Source organism: Epinephelus moara, chromosome 10 (genome assembly GCF_006386435.1).
Source record: "Epinephelus moara isolate mb chromosome 10, YSFRI_EMoa_1.0, whole genome shotgun sequence".
NCBI lineage: Eukaryota > Metazoa > Chordata > Actinopteri > Perciformes > Serranidae > Epinephelus > Epinephelus moara.
This window is the reverse complement of record NC_065515.1, coordinates 17,324,715-17,348,764: the sequence shown is the minus strand read 5'-3', so window position 1 is coordinate 17,348,764 and position 24,050 is coordinate 17,324,715. Positions and strand designations below refer to the sequence as shown.

The window sequence follows — 24,050 nt, the reverse complement described above, 5'->3', positions numbered from 1 at the left end:
GAAACATCACTGGGGACATTTTAACAAGTGAAACGGTAAATCTTTCTGTAGTCTTTCTTTTTGTAAGCTGCTGCTTTATCCAATACAGAAATGCCCTCTAGTGGAAGAGATTCATAGCTATGTATCTCCACACTACTGAGTTTCTTTTTTGCACCAACAAAGAAACAAAAATGTGACCCTAAATTGCCTGTAGGCGTGAATTTGTCTGCCTTCAGCTGGTATGGGCTTCTGCCTAACCGCGACCCCTAACAGGATAAGCGGATATGGAAAATGAATGAAAAAAATGAATGAATGTTTATTAATGGTTCAGCTGGCAGACATCTTTATATCTTTAATACTACAATTTGCATCCAAAGTGCAGTGGCTTCTGAGAGCAGATGCTGACACTTTGCTGTACATGCTCTCAACATGACAGACAGAAATGTGCAGATCATAGTGGGCTGGGTTGTTACCTACACTTTGTTCTGAAATAATTAATATTTTTCGCACTCCAGGAGGGTAGGTGTAGTGGGAAGTCTCCTAGTGTGCACAGGAGGAACAGATTCATGTACATTAATCTATGTTTATGCAGCGTTACTATTAATACTGTTCTTGACATTTTGTCCTGTAGTGTTTCCACTGTTTCTCCATTTCATCTGTTGTTGTTTCAGTCAGTATTCGGAGCAAAAATAGTTACTCGGTGAGTGTTATTTTATGTAGGTTTGGTGAAAATAAAACCATAACATCACTGCGCAGATGTTTTTGCCTTAAAGGCTAACAAAACATATTAATGAATTATGCAATTTTGGTTGTTAGAGTTCCCTTGAGAGGAAACCGTAGTTGGCTACAGTCTGAACAAGTCATAAAACACAAATAAATAAACAACAATGATATAATAAAGAAGCATGAAAGACCACAATGAAGGAAAGGAAAGTTTTCATTTTAATAAAAATCTATAACAAAAACACTGATTATAACAGTCATAAATAAGCTTATTTGCTCATGTAAATCTTAGAAATAGTGGCATCTCGAACAAAATACAAAGTTCAACTTGCAGTATTTGTAGTTATTCTGTGATATACTGTACAGTGATATGTTTTTACTGGTATGGCTTTATTTGGTAACAAGGAGGTTTAAGTTTTAAGGCAGTCTAGGGTGTGGACAGTTTTGAGTTTCAAACCCTCCTTTACCTTTTAGATGCCTTTTAGTTAATGTATAAAGAGCCACACAAAGTTCATTAAACTTTTATGTAAAAACCTCAAAAAGAAAGTTGACACTTAACCTCATAGTTACTGTTCAATGTTATTGTCATTACTCTACTCTAGTAAATTATATTTTAAGGGAATTTTAGCTTTTTATTTTATCATCTCACACACATAGGCGCACACACGTATGCTCACACAGACTTAATGAATCTGGCCTATCGTTGTCTTTCTGTGCTACTGCCAATAAAGCCTAATTAATATGTTTAACTCTCAGTTACCAGGAAGAAAACCCTATGAAACACAAATCCCAGTCCTAGACCCCTGTTCAGTGTTTTCTCTTCATGAAATGACCTGTGGGATTCATTTGTTTAGATAAAAAGATCAATTTCAATACAATAATTTCAGCTTTTATAAAGTAAGTTTGCTACTTTAACAGAAAACTACAAATATAGAGAAGGTAAAGCTGTAATACTTAATAAACAAGCCAATACATTTTATTGAATTTACAAAATGTCATCTGAATAACAGACACGTATTCATCAATCCTAGATTGTGTTAGATAAAATTTCCATATCTCCTTGTGTTTTCTGTAAATGAGACAGAAAATTAAGTCTCATGGATCTCTGTCTCCCCCTGCTGTACGATTGTGTTCTTAGTGGCCAAGTTCCTGGACTTCAATCATGTCATGACAGAGTTTTTTAATCATTGTAGAATACATTATGCATATAACACATTACTATGCTTACAAGCAGCATAACATGATAATTTTAGGAATACACAGCAATAATTTTATTTTTATTCGATTAACATTTTTGCTAATATTACATGTTGCTCTTTATATGAGTAATTAGGGATTTAGCATCTTACCTTGGGATGCTTTGGCTGCTGATGAGGCCATTTACCATCACTGGCATCAAAAGAATGAGCTCCTCTAAAGTGCTGTCCTTCAGTCTCTGCCTCTCATAGAGGCCTGAGGATGACCTCCCTTCTGTAGGTGAAGCGAGTGAGTTTGATCCTGTGGTTCATCCTCTCCCTGCGCTGCAGCAGGCGGTAAATAGACAGGGTGAACTTAGCCAGTACCAATGTGCAGGTGATCTCCACCACCAGCAGTGCGATGTAGATCATCATCTGAGATTTGCACCCCTGAACTTTGTCTCTGTACTGATGCATGAAGGAAGTGGATGGCTCCTGAATGACTGGCTCCATGGGACAGGTGAAGTTCACTGGAGTGGTTTGTGGAGGAAGTGTCGTTGTTTGGGTAGTCGGAAGAGTGGTGGTTGTGGGCTTAGTTGTTGTAGCTGTAGTTGTGGTTGTAGTGGTTGTGGGCGTAGTTGTTGAAGGTGTAGTTGTGGTCATAGCAGTTGTGGGTTTAGTTGTCGTAGTAGGTGGAATTGTTGTTGTGGGTGTGGTTGTTGGCAGAACAGTAGTTGTTGGTGTTGTTGTGGTGGTTGTGGCTAGTGGTGTGGTGGAGACAAGAGTCGTAGTTGGCAAAGTGGTTGTTGGTGTTGTGGCTGGCAATGTGGTGATGGCTACGGTGGTTGTGGGAGGTGTTGTGGTGGTAGGCAAAGTAGTGGTCGTTGTCGTGGTAGTAAGGATGGTGGTTGTTTGTTCTGTGGTTGAAAGTGTTGTGATGGGTGTGGTGGTTGTGAGGGGTGTAGTGGTGGTTGCCATTGCGGTTGTTATTATTGTTGCTGTAGTAGGAAGTGGTGTTGTGGTAGTGAGAATAGTGGTTGTTGGTTCTGTAGTTGGGAGTGATGTGGTAGTTATGGTAGTGGTTGTGGGTGGAAGGGTGGGGCAGATAAGTTGATCTTCTGGTAATGATTTTATTTCTTGTCCTTTTAGATCTTCTGGATACTCACAGACAGCAGGAGACACAAGCTTGTCAGAGTTCGTCTTCATCCAGAGGTGAAGCTCTATCAGATTACAGTCACAGCGCCAAGGGTTGTCATTAAGGTAAAGTTTTCTCAGTTTTGTTAAAGGCTCAAAAATATCCCCAGGAAGCGTCTGGAGGTCGTTGTAAGCTAGCTTGAGTGTGATCAGTGATTGTAGCTTTTCAAACACAATTACGTCCAGTGACTTTATCTTGTTGTACTGTAGATTCAGGTCTGTGAGCCTCTCAGGACCTTCAAAGTTCTCAGCATAAAAGGTGACAAATTGATTCTTAGACAGATCTAACTTCTTGACTTTCTTCAGAGGGCTGAATATTCCTTTAGGAAGAGCGCTGAGATTGTTCTGACTCAGGCTTAACTCTGTCAATTTAGGCATTTCTCCAAAAAGCACAGGTGGTAGACTCGTCAGTTTATTCTTCTGTAGGGTCAGTGTTTTAAGCAGAGGGAAGCCAACAAAGAATCCTTCAGGTAAACTAGTCAGATGATTACTATCCAGGCACACCTTACTTAGTTTGTCTTTATGTGGAAATAGATTAGGTGACAATTCTGCTATTTTGTTTCCCTGCAAGCCAATTTCCTTTAGGTTTGGCAGATTCTGCAAAATATCTTCAGGAATGGTGGTCAGTTGATTCTCATAAAGCCGTAGCGTCTGTAGTTTGTTTAGGTTTGAGAACCAGCTGGTAGATACAGCGGAGAGGTTGTTTTTAGCCAAATGGAGCACTGTGAGGTTGTCGAGTTCATCAAAGGTCCCATCTTCAATCGATTCTATCTTGTTCATGTTTAAAAGGAGCTCTCGTAATTTTTTAAGGCCCTCAAACAAGCCGTTCTCCAGACTACGGAGCTTGTTAAGCTTTATTACAAGCTTCTCCAGGTTGTTGAGGTCTTTAAAGACTCCCACTGGTATCAACTTTAATGGAGTGCCGGAGATCTCAATTTGCTTGAGGTCTACCAAACCTTCGAAAGCTCCTGGCTCGATAGATGTCGTGGTAGTGCTCATGAACTCCACCTTTTCAAGATGGGGGTTTTCAACAAAGGCTGCTTTGGGGATTGTGTCAATTAGGCTTTCCAAAAGGCTGCTTTGGGGATTGTGTCAATTAGGCTTTCCACAAAGAAAACTTCTGTCACACCTGGTTTTAGGATGCGTGGGATTTCTGTTGTAGAGGTACTGAAAACAGCCTGGTTCTCTTTGGGGCAGTCTGTCTCCTTTACACATTGTTTTTGAGTTAATGAGGACTCAAACAGTAAAGACAGAAAAAGAACCACGATTTCTCCTCTTGCCATGTTCATTCACTGTAAAAAAAAAAATGTGAGAAGGTACAATTTATAAAACCTAGTAGATTTAACTTGGACTTTTAACTTGTATACACATTTAGAAGGCAGTTTTAGGCATAATTTCTCTTCCTAGTGATGGTGTATGAGTGGTCAAGTATCAAATAACATCATAAAAAATTTTGCTATATCAAGTTATCATTAAATCTACATGTTGTTCAGTCAAATGCCAAAACCTACCTTATTATTTTCTGTCCCAATATGAAACGAGTCGTTACAGCAGTGGGGAGACACAAACAAGCTCAGTCTCATTAGTTATCTTTTCTATAGTGTGTGTTGCATCTCATGTGAGGCGTGGTGTAACACACTTCTGCAGCTTGAGATAAGAGCAAGGACAGAAGTTTTTTTTTTTTTTTAATATATTTTAGGCCTTTACTGTGCTGCTCTACATATTTTCTCATTTCTTATACTCTTATACAGTACGTCAGTATAATGCCACTCTCTATTTATATGCCTCTGGCACTGGTGATAGCCATGGCTGAAGGCATTATATTTTCGGGTATCTGTCTGTCCATCCATCCAACCATCTGTCCATCCTCTTGTCATGAATGCAATATCTCAAGAATGCCATAAGGTAATATTAAAATTTGGCACAAATGTCCACTTGGGCTCAACATTTGATCAACAATTGATTAAATTTTGGTGGTCAAACGTCCAGGTCACTGTGACCTTGCATCCATCTTATTCTCATTGATGCAATATTTCCAGATGGCCTGTACCTCAAATTTGTAACAAACGTCTACCTGGATTCAAGACTGAACTGAATGGATTATACTTGCCAAAGGTCAAGGTCACAGTGACCTCACAAAACATGTTTTTGGCTATAGGTTATGAACTCATATGCTAATTCTGACAGAATTTCACAGAAACGTCAAATAGAATAAAATTAAGTGATGACATTTTATTAAAAAAATGTCAGAGGTCAACTTCACTGTGACATTATAATGATCTTCAAAAGCACTTTTCTGGCTGTGGCAGGAACAGAAGGGGAGGCATTTGGTCGGATACTGAAATGGTGACAAATCTTTGGCCCCCATCTTAAAACTGCGCTCATTGTATAGATCCTCTGTGCTGTGGGGTTGAAGATGTTTGTGAAGCATCGATGTTTTAGAATTTGTATTGTCAGCTGCCGTGGCTACATGTGAGTTTGGACAGACATAGATGTCAACTGCAACTTGACTGGTTCATGGAGGCATACAACCACGAGGCGTTAATTCTAGTTATAACTTGGAGTTTCATCCCCCTCCTGAATAATGTGTTGATAAAGGACAAGCTTGCATGTAATACCACTTAGTACACTGAATGATTAACACAATGTAAGGTTGCTCCCACTAAAAGTAGTGCATTTATTCAACATAACATGTTGCATTGTAAGAAACCATAGAATGAACTGTTACAGTTGAGTCAGAATGCCACTTCTGATTTTTCATGGATAGCCATTTTGCAAAAAAAATAAAACTGTCTCCTAAATGTATTGCTGTTAGCACAAAAAGCCATCATCAAACTGCAGTTATTAATACTGAAAATGGAAAATAGTTTGAACAAAATACTGAATGCAATCTTAATTCTACTTTAAAAAGCTCACTGTTTCAGTGCATCTGATTTTACATTCACCAAATGTCCGGTTGCCCACAAGATGAGGGTTTTTTTACCGTTAGTACATAGACTGTCTGCTCTCTTTTTACAGCACACATAAATACTGGCTGGTAAATATGATCATTAAAAAACAAATGAATTCAAAGGTTAACTAGTTTGTTCTAGCTGGTCCATCTGAATGAAGATGAAGAGGTCCTTTCTGTTGCCTGTGAGGCCCTAAAATCAACTCTGGGCTCCACATTTTCCGAATAAACCACAGTAATCAGTGAGCATTTTCCCTTGGCTTTAAGAGTTCTTGGGTTGCTAGTATTGGGTGGTCTAATCTACAGCACAGAGTTCTTACTTCTGCGGCCTATATTTCCCCTGCCTCTCTTGTTCCTCTTCCAGCACACACAGCTGATAATGACAGTGCTGATGATGACAGTGGCCACTACTGCGATGACGATTAGGATGATTGAAGTATCATTAGAAACTGTTCCTTTGTCCCCTTGCCCGCCACTGGTGACCTCCTCATGCTCTGAGGTGGGGGTGGTCTTGACAGCAGGTGAGGGAGTGCTTCGTTTAGTTGGAGGAGTATGTGGTTTCCTCCTCTTCTCCGTTGAGGTCAGCACAGGCTCCGCTGTAGAGCTGAGAGGCAGGAAGTTCTCTTCTGCCAGTAGGACGATTATCTCACCGCTCAGACTGAAAGGTGTTTCACAGACTACGAGAGTTTGGTTGGTCTTGGCTGGGTGCTGTGTCAGCCAGTGTTTAAGTGGCAGAATATCCTTGTCACACCTCCAGGGATTCTGCTGCAAAAGAACTTCCTTTGCTGCAGTGAGGGCATCTAGACTCTCCTGTGGCAGGTTGGGAAGGGAATTATTTCGCAAGTCTATCTGTCCCAGGTTGCTCAGGCCCTTGAGAAGACCTGAAGGGAGGGAGCTGATAAAGTTGTGCTCCAAGGAAATGTTGACCAGATTCGGCAGACCTTGGAAAGTCCCAGCTTGTAGGGTTGAGAGCAGATTGGTGTGAAGTGATACCTCTCCCAGCTGCTCCAACCCTTCAAAGGCCCTGGTGGATACGGAGCTGATCTGGTTACGACTGAGCACCAAGAGATGCAACTGAGTCAGGTTCTTGAATGTGTTATCCTCCAAATGCCTCAGTTTGTTGTCATACAGCCATAACTCCTGCAGGGGCATGGGCCCAAACACCCCTGGTCCCAGACTCTCCAGCTGGTTTTCATAAAGGGAGATCTGGGAAAGGAGGGGCATGTTTAAGAAGATCCCTTGTGGAAGAGATGTGAGCCTGTTGTGGGAGAGGAACAGCTTCTGGAGTTTCGACATCTTGGAGAACAAATCCTGGTGGAGATTAGTGATTAGATTGTCATGTAAGGATAGTTCCTCCAGGTCTGCAAGGTCATCGAAAATGCCAAGGGGGAGTTCCTGTAGTGAGTTTTTGTTAAGTCGTAAGGTTTTTAGGTTTGAGAGACCTTTAAATGTCTCTCTAGGTAGTTGACTGATATTGTTTCCAGAAAGCATAAGGTACTGTAGCTCAGTAAGAGGGTGAAAAGTTTCCACAGGTACAGAAGTGAAAAGGTTCTTACTGAGGTCAAGGAGTTTCAGCTGTGCCAGTGGGGTAAACCAGTTGGGGCGGAGTACTAGGAGTTTGTTGCTCTTCAGATTCAGAGACTCGAGCTTCTGAAGATTTTGGAACAAGGCCTCAGGGAGATCCTGCAGCTCCGTGGTAGTAAACGCTAAGGCACCTACGTTTTGAGTGGAATCAAATGTGCCAGTGCGCACTTCTCTCAAAACAGTGTCTTTAATCACAAAAATGCCAAGAGCATTGGAGAAATCAGCCAGATCCTCAGGTCTTAGGGAGTAGATACTGCAATTGGAGAAGTAGAGGGTAGTGGTAGATGAGGGCACAGTTGTGGGGAATTCCGAGAGGCCACTGCAAAGTATTTTGGTTTCTTGACATTTGCATCCATCTGGACACGCCCAAACAACAGCATGGAGGGAACAGAGAAGTAGTAGCACATGAAGGGTCAGGGTCAGGTCCATGATGTAACCTTGAACAAAAGAAACAGCTATGTTATGGTCAAGGTTGGTGACAAATCCTGTACAGATTTACTTAGATGGCAAAGGGCTTTGTGAGCATGCCAGTCTCTTCATGCTAAATTCACCTATTTTGTCTAAATTTGAAATTGCTGAATTGCTTGTACCACAATACCATGGTCAACTCTTGCCCGTGAAGGAAACGGCATTGCTCTCTGAGATTTGATGTACAATAGTTGTATGTTATCAGGACTGAGACTGTGGTCTGTTTTTTCTCCTCTCACTGCAAAAACAGGCACAAACTGTGGATTCTCTGCACTTTAAATCACCACCATAACAAGGCAGTTATACTGAAGGCAACTCTAATTAGTAACAGTGCCTACATGTTGCAGCCTCAGCATTCTTGTTTCAACCAAAAAGGAGACATTTGCATAAATTGATCCAGCGTTGTACTTTGCTGCCTGCGGCTAGGAGCGTTGCCCGCCAACAGTGCCAACAGGGTTGGCTGGTAAATCCCCATGCTTAGCAGCCTTTTGGGATTAAAACCATGTATTCAGTATTAGTGTTCAGTAGCATTTTTGGAGCTCACATGTAAAGTTTGCCACAGATTTTTTTTACAAGTAAATTCCCAAACCACAGAGTATTCCCTCACTAAATATGGACATAGTGTTTGGTTTGCTGCCACAAGCAAAATGATCTCTGTGTTGTGTCTACAGTGCATCTAAACACAAGAGCCTGCCTGCACATGTTTGAGGCTGTGGCGGAGGCTGGGCTCACTATTTGTGATGGCACAGCAGGCTCCAAAGGCAAAGCTGTGCCAACATAATGACCCGCTTCTCCATACAAATCCATTTAAAGTTCTGCAACTTAGGTTGGCAAGCTTGAGTTGTTTCTCAGAGGCTGAGGTGTATTAGGGTGCAGAGAGAGTCTTTCCGAGGAAGTAACTCTCTAAAGAGACCACTATGTCCCTCAAATGAGCTCAGCAGCAGAGGTACCAGATTTATTGTCTTTCTTTCTTTCTTTCTTTCTTTCTTTCTTTCTTTCTTTCTTTCTTTCTTTCTTTCCCTCATTTTCACATCAAAGGTACATGGTCATAAAATACATCCTGGTGCATCACAGCTGTTTCCATTTTCAATACATTTTCTACTCATGTCTGCTTACTTTTAAGAGGTGCGGTGCTGAGTTCCAGCTGTAAGAGGGAAAATAATGTTTTCATTGTTCGTAAAACATTATGACTGTGCTATTTTAACACATGTTTCTCTTTACTCCCAACCCCACCAGTACTCCTACTTTATCAGTATCAGTGGTGGAATGTAACTAAGTACATTTACTTTTAAATACTGCACTTAAGTACAAGCTTGCCTTACTTGTACTTTGAGTATTTCAATTTATGTTACTTTATACTTTTACTACTCAGCATTTTTGAGGCAAACGTACTTTTTACTCCAGTATTTATATTTCATAACTGTACTTACAAGCTATTAAATGATGATGTATTATTATAGATTAAGCTTCCCAGCAGTATATAAAGTAGTTATTCTGAAATGGCCCATTCTAAAGAAATTTGCACTTTTACTTTTGTTACTTTAAATATATGTTTATAGTTATAGTTGCATACTTTTACTTGAGCAAGACTTTAAATGCATGATTTTTACTGGTTCCAGAGTATTTTTGCACTATAGTATTGTTACTTTTACGTATGTTAAATTTCTGAGTACTTCCTCCACCTCTGACCAGTATTCAATACTTTTACTACCACTGTCAATAATCCTAACCCCTAGTAATATTAGTTATAAATTTCCTTCTTATTTGATTGATGGACGGTTTGGTGGGGCAACACCCACTGGTTTCATCAATATCACCACTTTGCTTTTCTTTACTTCTGTAAATGTGAAGGGTCAAAGTTCATATTTAAGTCATGGATATGTATCTGATTATGCATCTACATGAAAACAAAGTCAAATTAATGTGTTATCTGTTTATAATTCCCTTTCTTTTCTTGAGAAAGGTCTGGTGAGTGAGACTAATAATTACCCTCCTCTTGAATGTTTTGCAGTGGCAAACATTACTACATTAAAAGAAAAAAGTGTCAGGAACAATGACTTAAAGCAGCTTCAGCAGCTTTCAGACACATGACACATTCTAGCATCACTGCTTCTAGACGCAAAATCAATAAAACCTGACAGCTAAACCATGTTTCCTCTGTGGTATATATTATAACATCCCAGTCCAACTAAAACCACTGTCTGCTGCCGGCTGAGACAAACTGGAATGCTCTGCAGCACAGTGTAATGGCTAAAGCATTTCCAGTTCACCATTAATTGCTTTGATTTTTTCCCCCTTTCGCCAGAGCTGAAAGATCAGCACTTTGTCTGTCATGAAAATACTGAACTAGCAAAGTGGGGAGCTGTGCCGCCAGAGAGCAGCAGTCAAACCAGCCAAGTTAATTCATATTTTATATAAAAGGTTTTAGATTACCACTTTATCTAACGTAGTGTTAAAACTCAAGTTAGCCTAAATAAACCACATTTTCTAACAAAAAAAATTACTGAAATCAGCACAAACCAAGAATCCTATGGGCAGTATTGTGCTTTACACATGAACATACACATTATTTAACAAAATCAAGGTTAAAATATGTACAAAAGGTTGTATTTTAGTTATAGATTATTGCTGATGTAACTTATTGATCGCTATCCTTATCTTATTCAGATTAATTTCATTATGAAATCATCTGCACTCATTATCTTTACCAAGTATGTTAAAAATAAGTAGCAATCAGCACTCTCTTAACAAGGACAGCATGCCATTTTGTTGAACTTACCTCCGGTAGTGGCTGACGATTGAGTGAACACAGACAGTGAGCTTGTGTGGTTATCTTATATGTATGTGCTCCCTTCCTCCTCAACTTCCCAAATCCTCTGATGAAAGTTTCCAGCACCGTCTGAACTCTCACACCATCACATTTTCCTGCCCTTCGTCATCACTTGATTCCCCTTACCAACCAGTTTTTTGTTTTTGTCCTGAGCTCATGAAACCTGTAGGTCCTTTTTCTGAGGCTTCAGTGGCACTGTTCAGCGCCCCGGCTGCACCCCCTGCCCCCTCTGTTCCTCTCACACACTCATGCTCACATGTTTGTTTTTTTTCTAAACGTGGTGGTGGGCGATCAAGCAAGCAACAAGAAGCCCCACCCTCTTGGGATTACAGTGTATGGATGTCTGGTTGTTTGAATGCATGTAAGTGGATGTGTGAGCTGTGCTTCATCTCAGGGGATGCATATTTGTTTAACTACATGTTTTCCTTCCAGGGAAAAGTGGCATTTCTGTTGGAGGTAAAGGAGCGTGAGAATTTGGTTTAGTTAAAGACAGTGAGGCTGGTTTTGTGTTTTATGGTTGTTACATTGTTTTGTGTGTACGTGCCTTCTTGTTTGGGTGTGCAAATTTAAGAGTCAGCTGCACATATCTTTGGTATGACGTTCCCAGTATGCTTGTAAGCCGATGGTTTGGGCACTTGGCAGTTTTGGAGAGTCACACATCCACTGTGGGGGAATTGCAGATTGCAAAATGATCAGAAACGCAACCAAACCACCTGCAAACATCTGCTCAGTTTCATTTGTGCTGCAGCATGGTAGGGATAAAGAATAAACAGCACTGAGTATCATATAATTCTGGATGAAATGGCATGATGAAGCAGTATGACAGAAAACATTACATTGCCTCTGGAGATTTTCTTTGTTCAGGAAATAGAGTTTGAGTGTTTTGTTTTTCTTAACCTGTTCATGTAAATGACGTGGGGCTTAGTTTTGATGCTAAAATGTGGAGGGGTACAGTCTTCAATAAATCAGTTGGGGAAAAAATGCTGAGCAGCGAGTGTTCTGCTGCATTTAACATTCCTTAGATGCTGTAAGTAGATCCATCTGTTCTGTAACATGACAAACAGGCCTCTGACCACAGAGAACAGATAGTGAGGGTGGAGTTAACGTTTCGACAGTCAGTTGGTCACACACTGGTTTTCTGATCTTACTCTCTAGATAGAGGAAGATGGATAAAAATCAGGAAGTAATAACTGCTGCAACAGGTTATTGTGAAGTCTTTTTACTATTAAGCTGATGCACATATTTTTCACTGGACAAAAGGATGGTCAGTCCCTTTCTGTATCCTATAATGTCCGTTTCATTTGTCCAAACTTTAACTCTGATATTTCCACATAAATTGTCAGTGAAACCAGGTATTGTGTCGCAGTATTACAGAAGCTCCATGTCCTTGTCTGAGTGAGGTCAAAAGGTCAGTAGAGAGCAGCAAGATGAAGAAAGTTTGACTAGAAAAAGAGACTTGAGTGTCTGAGCCCCCATACAGTACTTACACCAATCAAACCTCAGACAGATGAAGTGAATTACTTTGCTCATCTTATTACAATGGGAAACCTTGGATCCTGGCATTCATGTGGATGCTGGGACAAGTACACTCACTCACGGCAGTGGCCCTCTCAGCAGAATGATGGGCTGTGCCACACTGCTAAAAGTGTTCAGGAGTGGCCCTAAGATTGTGACAAATTGCTCACAGCATTGACCTGGTCTTCAAATTCCCCAGATTCCAAACCAATAGCGCATCTCTGGGACGTGCCGGTACCCTAGACCAAAGTCAGATCTACAGTGGGGCTTCCTTGTTTGACATGGCTCCGACCTATCAAGAGATGAACACAGGACCTATATGGATGTCCTGTGGTGTCTGGTACCATGGTGTGGTTGTGGATCCTTTGAGTCCTGTGGGTTGTGAGTTGTGGTATCAGCACACCCACAGATGCTTAATCAGATTGGAATCTGGGAAATCTGCAGGCCAAGTCGATGCTTTGAGGTTTTTGTCATGTGCCTCAGACAATCCCTGGACAGTTTTTGCAGTGTGGTGCGGTATGTTTTCCTGGTGGGGTGGCAACTACCTGGTGGGTGGTGCGTGTCAAGTGGCATCCACATGAATGCCAGAACTGCATTGTAATGAGATGATCAATATTCACTTCACTTGTCAGTGGTTTTAATGTTGTCCATAGAGACTATGGACAGAGGGTGTCATATGCTGTAGAGATTGTAAAACCCCCTGTGGCAAATTGTGATTTGTGATATTGGGTTATATACTGTAAATAAAATTGACTTGACTCAATTTGTTCCAGGAGCGTTGCAACTAGATGAGCAAGAGTCACAGATCCAAGGTAGTAATGGCATTAGATCAGGGGTCAGACAAAAGAGCTATTTTTTACCAAAAAATAATATAGAAAAATCTGCCTGGAGCCACAAAATATATTTAAGCCTTAGTAAGAAGATAACCTAGCCTATATAGTCTTAATTAGCCCATCAACATTACTAACAGATCTAAATCAGCATCCATAAATATGTTTTTGGCTCCTCTGTGGTCGGTTATTCATGATTATTTGGTATTTTACCTCTGCAGCACTGGCGGTGAAAGCAAATTAATCTGTCCACACAATATTAAATTTTGTAATTTGTCTCCAAGAATTTTACTTTAAAAAAAAATAAAAAATAAAAATTGGAATCCATAGCTAGGCAGGGAGACTCAAGACTAGCCACTGCTATTGAGGTTTTAATCGTTTTATTCGGTGTATAGGCTACACATTTTTACCACTAGAGAATGGGATAATTTCTTTAGGCCAACAGCAATGATAAAAGACAATTGAAATGTAAACAAATAAATAAATAACTATTCATTTTCATTTTCATTTTTGTCAAAGCCACATGGAGCCACTGGGGAGGGGCTAAAGAGCCGCAAGTGGCTCTGGAGGCGCAGGTTGCCTACCCCTGTACTAGACTGATGACCTCAGAGGAGTTGCAGTAACATCTGTACTTTGTAATATTATGAGTGTATATTTTCCCCAGAATATTAAAAATTACAAGGCTAAATTAGGCAGGACTAAACTTAGAACTTAGTTTTCAGACAAAACAGCTCCATTTAGATGAGAACCACTTGGAAACCTAAAAGAAACACATTACAGTAATGTTATTGTAGCTGTCTTGGGCAAAACATTTGGCTACAATTATATTTTGTTAATACCAAAATACTTTGAAACAGTTAATTATTGGACTTTAGAGGATTATTGCTCTACCCTACAGCCAAGTCTGCTGGGACCAGAGTTACAAATGTGGAGAAACCCCTCTGAATACCAGGTTAAATTAAGTCCATTTACAGACAGATAAAGGTTGGATTAAAAAAACTCCACTTGTTTTTCACTGTGGTGAAATATTCCTTGTGACCCCTGCAGTATGATTTCCTCTCCCCATGCTCGCCCGCTCTCACTGTCTGTGTGTGTGGGAGTGTGTGTGCCCACTGTTGTGTGAGCTCAGTGTACTGGAAAGGCCTAATCACCCGTTGCCATAGCAATGAACTTGGGTGCTGTTCACCAATTCATCCTCCTTTGTTTGCTGTTTGTTTTAAAGTCCAATCACTTCTCGTGGAATTCGTGGCATCCGCTGTCATTTTGTGCAGGTTTTTAAAGCTCTGAAAGCTTTTTGGACCAGCAGTCGAACATTCTCTGTTGTTTTGCCCCCTAAGAATAATGTTAAATACTGTAGTATTATTAGTCCAAAGTGTATTTATCAACACAGCTGGTTACAAATGTAACTTAAACTCTAATGGATCCTGCATAATTCCTGCTGTTCTTGTTCTGTTTTTAGTACCTGTACATGTATGGTCTCATTTAAAAAGTTTTTTCCCCAACAGCCAAATCACTGTAAGTGCTTCTGTCATTAAGTTATACAAGTTTCAATACTGAAATAGGAAGATTTTGTATCTCGCCTGAATTTTTTTTCTTGAAAAAAGATGCTGCAGATGACTGTAATTGGGAGGTATTAGCTGTTAAACACTATGGAAACAAAGAATTAAGAGCTCATCTAGTCCAAGTTAAAATTTCATAACAGTACTACAGAAAATTACTTTTTTACACATGTCTTGGCATTTCCAAAAAGGACATTTCTGAGACTCCAAAAGGACCGTTGGTTACCGTGGTGACATACCTATAGTAAAAAGGCTGCTGTTCTTGAACGCTTCAATGTACAGTTATGATTTTGGGCTCTACTGAAGCTGACACTCAGAGGTATCCTCTCAGGTATACAGAATCACTATCAGTATTACTGACACAGAATTAAAGAAGCATAAACACTTCATAATGCATTTTTTTTTACTTTATGCATGAACTTTGTGCATGAAAAAGTAAAAACGAGTTATAGTGGACAAGCAGTTTATATAAAAAGTAACAGACATCAAACTATATACAAATCTTCATGCACACAAATTTTATATAGGCTTCATTGATTACTCTTTCTAAAGTTCTCCTGAAGAAAAAACGTGTATGAAAACTTTTAGGTAAAATTAGGAGCAACTATGTTCTCTTGATCTTTTTCTAGGCTATATTGTAAATTACAGTACACGTGGTCTTGGACTACTCATTAAAAGGGAGTCATAACTGCGTACACACTGTTGTGGTTTTGTTTCATAATAGCTGGTGAAAATACGGGGGCACAGTTTTGCAAAAGAGTCGTCTCAATGGTCATTTTGCTCCTTGTCCTTGTGTAATCTAGACGCTGACTAAATCTGAGCTTCCTGTTTTGAAGGATGTCTCAGTGATGAATCATTTTGGGAATTCACATTTCTCTCTCATTCCCGTCTGAGGATGAGAAACTTAGATAAGAGGGATGTTTATGGAAGCGGCTCTTCTCAAACACAATCAGTGCCTGGCACGAGTTTATGGAACAGCATACTTCCAGTTCATGTGTAGACATTGATTTATTGGTTCATAGATTCAGCTGTGTGATCACAAGAGTGGGCCGGAACACACACTGCAGTGCTGGACCAGGTGACATTAGTATAAGATTTCCCTTTACTAAATTCCAGTGTGCTAAGGTGAATTAGGGGAGAAATAAGAACAACAGATTTCGATAAACCTGGCTGTCTGACCCATAAGCCCTCTTTTTCATGATATTGATATTGAAGGTTGTTATTGCTAAAATGTGTGTGGCCTTGATCAGATTCAAACAGTTAACAGATGTTAAAAAAATAAAAACTCGTAATTGGGAAGAGGCAGGAATTATATCACAATGACAGCTTGGCATTTTTAAACGCCTCAGCAGCAGGAAATAAAATCCTCTGCAGACAAACAAGCTTCTCTTATCCACCAACATGGTGAAAGAAAGAAAGAAAGAAAGAAAGACATGTCCGTTTAAACATGCCTTGTTTTCCTGCAGCACCTGATACCAATCCCATTGACATGTTTCTTTCCTTTAATCCATTGTCTAGAGCTGCACTTTCTAAATTATATAGAAGCATCTCAATGCTGATATGTTCACCTCTAGACGGGATTAAGGAAGCCTGGGTACAAGTTCTGGGACCTATAACTGAGGACCTATGGATTTCTATTCTTTCACCAATACATAAATCCTCACTTTGCACAAGACATTGCATATTGCATTTAAAGGTGGTCCATAGGACCCACATGTCTAAGGTTAAGCTATCTAGCATCCACCCTGATAAAACCCCCACCTGTGACAAAAACAATGATGCCACTATATGTACTGGCTGTGCCCTAATTTTGGAAAGATATCTTCCATACCATTTCTAAAATCCTTTAAAAAAAAAAATAGAACTAGACCCCAGGGTTCCTACACAAGTATGGAAAGTATGGAAAAGTATGGAAATAAATTTGATCAATTTCCAGGTATTAAAAAGTATGGAAAATGAAAAATAAAGTATGGAAAAATATTTATGTTTCCAGACTATTACCGCTGTTCTAAAATACTGTTTTCTAAAATAGAAAATTAGGTATTTCCAATGCCAGGCCAAGCACAATTTGTGTGAGAGCAAATGTCTCAGAAAACATACCGCCCCTTTTACCTGATTGACAAGTGGTATGTCCAGTCCGCTGCCCCATGACCCTCCTCCAGCCCCCCAGGTATCAAGTTTCACTCCAACACTGCACCTTCGACAAGAAGACGAGTTTCACGTGGTTCACAATGAGTAGATGCAAGTTTTTGGATGGATGGCTTGACAATACCTTATATAAACACTGGTTTGCCAAGGATTCCCAATTCACACACAGAGCTAGATGCAAGTTTTGTGCTATTGCAAGCTATTTACCAACGGTTTAGTTCGGTTCAGAATGAGTTTTTCTGAATGCACCACTCATATCATCCCCCTCCATTGTCTAAAACAAACCAACAGAACTCGCTAGCCAGCTAAGCTCCGTCCATCAATAAACGTCATGCTGTTTACTAACAGTAAAAAGGTCTACAGCCCTTGACATATAAATAAAAAAAGTGTAAAACCTGACTCCATGGATGTTGTTATTCTCCATATCAAATTTTAGACATTGTGCCGTAGGAATATTTAAAGGAAGGAAGAAATTTGGGACAGGAGGATGGGTGGGGGTGGGAGGGAAGAGCTGTTGTATTGTAGAAGGTGTTACTGTAATCGCCTCAGGGTCATGTTTGCTCTGCACAGTGTTGTATACTACTGTATGGTGCTGTGGAATGTGTCTGCCTAACCCTGGTGTTTTTTGTTTTCCTTTTTGAAAACCTTAATAAAAATATTTTGAAATTTAAAAAATAAAATTACAGTAAAGAATGTTTTTAAGTTGTGATGTCTCTTCATGCAGTTCAAAGAATTCACCACTAGATGGAAACAAATAACTTGTGATCAATATTGACTACACTGGCTTGACTTTGGCAGGCTTAGGCTGGCTGAGACATCGTTATGTGACGTTTGGGAGCTCTGAGCAACTACCCATCCATTTTCTATACCTGTTCATCCTCAGTAGCGTCAAAAAGACCCCAGCACACACTGAATGAGTTTGCACATCAGCTGTTTTTGTGTCAGGAGGAGTCTCGGTTTCTCGGTGTGCTTATGCTCCTGTATCCTGCTGGACACTAAGATAATTACACACATTTAGACAGTCATGTTACCAGTAACAGTCACAAACTAAATGTCTTGACTGGCATATTAAGCCAACCTAATGACAGAAGAGGATAGAGCCAGCCCCACTTAGCTTTTTCCATTCACTCTTTTATATGCAAATTGTAATCTTTCGTCATCTCATCTCTCTAAGCTCTATAAAAAGCCATGATGTCACTTTGCTTTCAGTTAACATTTGCACATCAGTGAAGAAAACATCAAGAGAGTCAAAATTTCAAGATTCAAAGTGCTGCTAGTGTGTAGCTTATTTTTATTTGGGGATTTATAGTGATGTGGTATACATGAAAAGCAGTCTGTTGGAGCTTTCAACAATAATCATGTTTGATTAATACAACATTTTAATATACCTTGATATATTTCCCATTCTGTTCTTATCAGTTTGATTCTCAGTGTGGACTTGTGATACGTTTGTTTGCGAGAAGTAAAGGCAGACATTCAGACGGACGCACTGAAAGTCAGATACAAATTTTTGAATGCACAACTGGAACTGCCAGTATGCTAAAGGTCAGTAATTAGAGATTAATTGGAAGTGTGTAATGATGTTTGCTGAGGCAACAGAGAGACACGTTAATATATAGACTTCACTGTAGACCCTTACAAAGAGAGGTAGGAGATGGGAAAAGCTCCCTGAGTTAAGATGCTGGTGGTGGAGTTAGGTCAGCAGGTGGTTGATGGAAACTCTCAGTTAAATCTTTTTGAACATCACAGAGGTGGTGGGTTGTGCAATAGCAGGTCTGAAAGAGCAGCCTCCAGGGAATGATTGGCTCGAGGAATGACGGGAGAAACATGATGATTGGCCAGATATGGTGGTGTCAGACTTATGAATGTTGGGACTTTGACAAAGTGCAAAGTGACTGAGAAGTTTAGAGCAGGAGAAAAGTTCAGAAAGTCCTCTATTGATTCATAAATGGCAGAAAGTAAAAGACAAGATCTTCCTTACTGAACTTTAACCAAAGCACTATGATGATTTGATGGTTTTTACAGAGAGTTCTTCAGGATGTGAAAAGTTTTTTGTTTTCTGTGAAATGAGACAGAGAATATAGTCCCAAGGATCTTTGTCTCCCCCTGCTGGTGAAAGAGGGTGCTTGTTGTGGCCAAGTGCCAGGACCTCAGTTTAAACAAGACAAACAGATATCCAAGAAGAATTTTATTAATCATCTTAAATGCATTATGCTTACAAAAATAGTTATTTTTTAATCAAGCAAAAAGTTCAACATGAGACACTTTGACATGTATGTACAGGCTGCTAAAGCATGTGATCAGTAACATGTTCATATGAGGAATGTATAGTATTAGTTTTTTTATATATATATTAATTAAAGAGGTATCTAAACCCCAGACTTTTCCTCTTCCCTGAAATTTGAATTAAGTATCATAAATGTGCAGTACAGTATGCAGGGTTTTCCTAAATAACAGTTTATAGACTCATACAAAAGTAATGCCTCTCAATCATCACTTAAAACCAACTAGAAGTGTGTGGCAGACTGGCAGTATATTTATTTGCCGAGACCCTGCAGTTGAGTTCATGACTTCATGAAAAGGTAGCGACCAGGTGCCAGACATGTAAACAACAGGTACAGACACAGTGCAAAAAAGCAACACAGAAGTGCAAATATAGCAAACAGGAGTGAATCTAGGGTTGGCTTTCACTTTCACTTTTGCTGGCAATATCATTTATAAACAGTAATCAATAATTCTTGCATAGTATACCTTTAATGTTTTTATGTATAGTTACTATAATCAGTATTTTCATATTAACAACTGAACATATGACTACTTGTATGTGAAAGGGTGGTTCATATTGACAAAACCACCCAACACCCAACTCTGCAGTTCCCTTTAGCTCTACAGTCCATTTGTGTATTTTAAGGTCATTGTGTTGGTTGTGCAACCCTCAACTTTGCAACTCCCACCACTCTCTTAGCATTGTTTTTCAGCTGCAGCAGACAGCTGTTTTCAGTGAAAACTCTCTAAACATTATCTGTTCATTACCTGCTCAGCACCAAACAGCGGCCAGAGCACTTGCTGGTGAATATAGTGAAGCATTTAGCTGCTTAAAAGACGGATAGTTGCCCCAGGAGTTGGTAGAGACCAAAAACCCAACTAAAAGGAAGTTATTATTTGACATACATCCATCAGGTGACCAGAAACAGGATCGTAGCATCTGGCTGTTTAGATATGCACCTGTTTAGTGACAACTTTGCATCAACTTTATATTGTCAATGTCATGTTCACAGCTCGTTTCCAGTGCCCCCAGGTGGCTGCACCATCAGTTAATGTAGGCTAGAGAAGTTGTAGTCCCTGCATAGATCCATCAAAATATATAATTTCAGACCTTATACATATATGGATTCCTGTTGTACAGCTAAACAATGAGTAAAAGTCAGTAAAAACTCCATAATGCTGAGGGGAGCTGCAGATACAGGTTATATATGGTTAGATATTTTGAGCGACACCTCACGTTAACATATTGCCATTTGATCCACTGTTATTTTTAAAATATTAACTGTAGCTTCAACTATTACATGTTAGCCTTCATATCTGCCTCACATATGGGCATGAGCATTACCTCTTCTCTGTTAGAGATGCTGATGGGTTTGACCATCTGGTTCATCCTCTTCCTGCGCTGCAGCAGGTGGTAAAGAGACAGGGTGAGCTTAGCCAGTGCCAGCAAGCAGATGATTAATGCCACCAGCAGTATGAAGTAGATAATCACTGGAGTGTTTTTTTTAGGAGGCATTGTTTGGGTGGTGGTCGGTTGGGTGCTGAAGCTGGTGGTCGTGGGCATAATTGTTGTATGCATAGTCGTAATGGTTGTGGTTGTACTCGAAGTGGTGTTGGTGGTTAAAGTTGTTGTGGGTGTTGGTGTTGAGGTGGTGGTCATGGTGGCTGGAGTTTTTGTTATGGTGTTTGTTGGTGCCTTTGGAATGGTTGTTGCTAGTGGTATGGTTGAGACAGGGGTGTTTGTTGTAGCTGACAAAGTGGTTGCTGGTGTTGTGGTAGTAACGATGGTGGTTTTTGGTTCTGTAGTTAGGAGTGCTTTGGGAGTTGTGGTGGTGGTGATGGTTGTGATTGTGGGGGGAGGGTGGGGCAGATAAGTTGATCTTCTGGTAATGATTTTATTTCTTGTCCTTTTAGATCTTCTGGATACTCACAGACAGCAGGAGACACAAGCTTGTCAGAGTTCGTCTTCATCCAGAGGTGAAGCTCTATCAGATTACAGTCACAGCGCCAAGGGTTGTCATTGAGGTAAAGTTTTCTCAGTTTTGTTAAAGGCTCAAAAATATCCCCAGGAAGCGTCTGGAGGTCGTTGTAAGCTAGCTTGAGTGTGATCAGTGATTGTAGCTTTTCAAACACAATTACGTCCAGTGACTTTATCTTGTTGTACTGTAGATTCAGGTCTGTGAGCCTCTCAGGACCTTCAAAGTTCTCAGCATAAAAGGTGACAAATTGATTCTTAGACAGATCTAACTTCTTGACTTTCTTCAGAGGGCTGAATATTCCTTTAGGAAGAGCGCTGAGATTGTTCTGACTCAGGCTTAACTCTGTCAATTTAGGCATTTCTCCAAAAAGCACAGGTGGTAGACTCGTCAGTTTATTCTTCTGTAGGGTCAGTGTTTTAAGCAGAGGGAAGCCAACAAAGAATCCTTCAGGTAAACTAGTCAGATGATTACTATCCAGGCACACCTTACTTAGTTTGTCTTTATGTGGAAATAGATTAGGTGACAATTCTGCTATTTTGTTTCCCTGCAAGCCAATTTCCTTTAGGTTTGGCAGATTCTGCAAAATATCTTCAGGAATGGTGGTCAGTTGATTCTCGTAAAGCCGTAGCGTCTGTAGTTTGTTTAGGTTTGAGAACCAGCTGGTAGATACAGCGGAGAGGTTGTTTTTAGCCAAATGGAGCACTGTGAGGTTGTCGAGATCATCAAAGGTCCCATCTTCAATCGATTCTATCTCGTTCATGTTTAAAAGGAGCTCTCGTAATTTTGTAAGGCCCTCAAACAAGCCGTTCTCCAGACTATGGAGCTTGTTAAGCTTTATTACAAGCTTCTCCAGGTTGTTGAGGTCTTTAAAGACTCCCACTGGTATCGACTTTAATGGAGTGCTGGAGATCTCAATATGCTTGAGGTCTACCAAACCTTTGAAAGCTCCTGGCTCGATAGATGTCGTGGTAGTGCTCATGAACTCCACCTTTTCAAGATGGGGGTTTTCAACAAAGGCTGCTTTGGGGATTGTGTCAATCTGGCTTTCCACAAAGAAAACTTCTGTCACACCTGGTTTCAGGATGCGTGGGATTTCTGTTGTAGAGGTACTGAAAACAGCCTGGTTCTCTCTGGGGCAGTCTGTCTCCTCACATTGTTTTTGAGTTAATGAGGACTCAAACAGTAAAGACAGAAAAAGAACCACGATTTCTCCTCTTGCCATGTTCATTCACTATAAAAAAAATAAAATAAAAATCATAAGTTATAAAATGGAGTAGATTAGATTTAGATCTTGTAAACATATTAGAAGGTAGTTTATTGTATGATTTGTTTTTTACTCTCCGGTGATAATATATAAGTGGTGAAATATCAGTAACATAAAGGCTTTGCTTTGTCACAATAATATGTACTGTAAACAAATAATTTGGTTCAAAAGGAGAGTGATTGCACTCAACTTCAGGCTATCAGAAAGAATTAATTTTGTATTAAATAACAGAATTTAATTTGATTGTCACTGAATTGAATTGAATACTCGGTTATTAAGAATATGTACAGTACTCCTCATTGAACATACGAAGACAAGAATGAATGCAATGCTTGGTTAACAGATGGTTACAAAGAGATGTAGTCTAGCGTATGAAATTGTGACAAGATGGATGACTTTGTAGGCACAAGGAAGACCACCAAAGGGTTAAAAAAAACTTTGACAATTACCTGTTATAATGAATGCACCTTCAGCAGCAGTTTTCCTCAGTTCTGACTGCAGCGTCCAACCGAGTTGTGGAGGAGTAGGGGTTGATGGGAGCGTCAGCAGGAGAGAGCTTAGGAAAGAGGAAAAAGAGAAAGAGGACGATATGGATTTCTTTGTAATTATTAGCCTCGGTCAGGGGGAAGTGTGTGACGCCCCACCACCTGTCGTAAAGATCTTGATCTGGCATGTGCATTTGATTTGAAAGTGAGTAAAAGAATGGTGCAACTTACTTTTTTTAAACACAGCTTTTTGCAGGATACATAGTGATGAGGTCATGTATCTAGTTTTGACTATGTAAGATAATAACTAAGATTTGATGATGATGAAACAAAGTCAACTTTGCTTTAGCCACCAGCATAAATTCATATTTTAATGTAAAACCATGTCTCTCAATGTATTTCATGATATCTCCTGCTGTGCAGACACAAGGTGACTAGCAAGAGCGTGAAAGTGATAACAGTGCACCAGGCCCTTTGACATTGTAGCAGAAGTGACATAAGCATAATGAAATCCAAATATAAGTGGTCAGCTGGAGATTCATGATAGAAACAGGTGTGAACGATGTCTCAGCTGTACATTTGTGTTACGATCACCAAAACGCTTCTTAAAACCAAATGTAAACAGGGTCATGACGCCATCAGTGTTACATTGAGACTATTTCATGACCTGTTAAGAACTATTGGCTATTGCGCTTCCCCTGTCTAATTCTCCCCTATTTTGAACCTGTGCCTCAGTCTGTGCTCTTTTACAGCACACATGAAGAGGAACACTGGCTGCTCATTTTGAGCCACTGAATTCAAAAGTTGACTTATTGTTCTAGCTGTTAAAGCTTGTCATTATCCTTAGCCTATGATTAATTTCATCCTGCTATCTCCCTGCCTAACAATCGTCAAACAGTATGGTATAAGTAAGTAACGATCAGCACTCTGTTAACCAGGACAGCATGAAGTTTTGCAGAACTTACCTCCAGTCGAGGCTGACGATAAAATGGACAGAGACCTTGAGTTGGTGATATCTTTGTAATTTCCTCCTTTTTTTGCCTGATGTAGCGGTATGAGATCAAGTAAACAAGAAGAAGCCCCACCCTTGGGGGATTTTTGC

The 24,050-nt window shown here is 40.0% G+C and overlaps 2 protein-coding genes across 2 annotated transcripts; both read right to left on the bottom strand.

Annotated features, from left to right (window-relative positions):
- Positions 1-898: 898 nt before the first annotated feature.
- On the bottom strand, positions 899-24,050 carry LOC126396566 (carboxypeptidase N subunit 2). The gene is made up of 4 exons (XM_050054759.1): positions 23,914-24,050; positions 22,913-23,019; positions 4,183-4,363; positions 899-4,144 (listed from the first exon to the last, which is right to left on the bottom strand). The coding sequence occupies exons 3-4, from the start codon at positions 4,358-4,360 to the stop codon at positions 2,145-2,147; spliced, it is 2,178 nt and encodes a 725-aa protein (XP_049910716.1). The 5' UTR covers positions 4,361-4,363; positions 22,913-23,019; positions 23,914-24,050; the 3' UTR covers positions 899-2,144.
- On the bottom strand, positions 5,720-11,145 carry lrrc15 (leucine rich repeat containing 15). Its single transcript, XM_050054758.1, has 2 exons — positions 10,853-11,145; positions 5,720-8,042 (listed from the first exon to the last, which is right to left on the bottom strand). Exon 2 carries the CDS (start codon positions 8,032-8,034, stop codon positions 6,322-6,324), a length of 1,713 nt encoding a protein of 570 aa, XP_049910715.1. The 5' UTR covers positions 8,035-8,042; positions 10,853-11,145; the 3' UTR covers positions 5,720-6,321.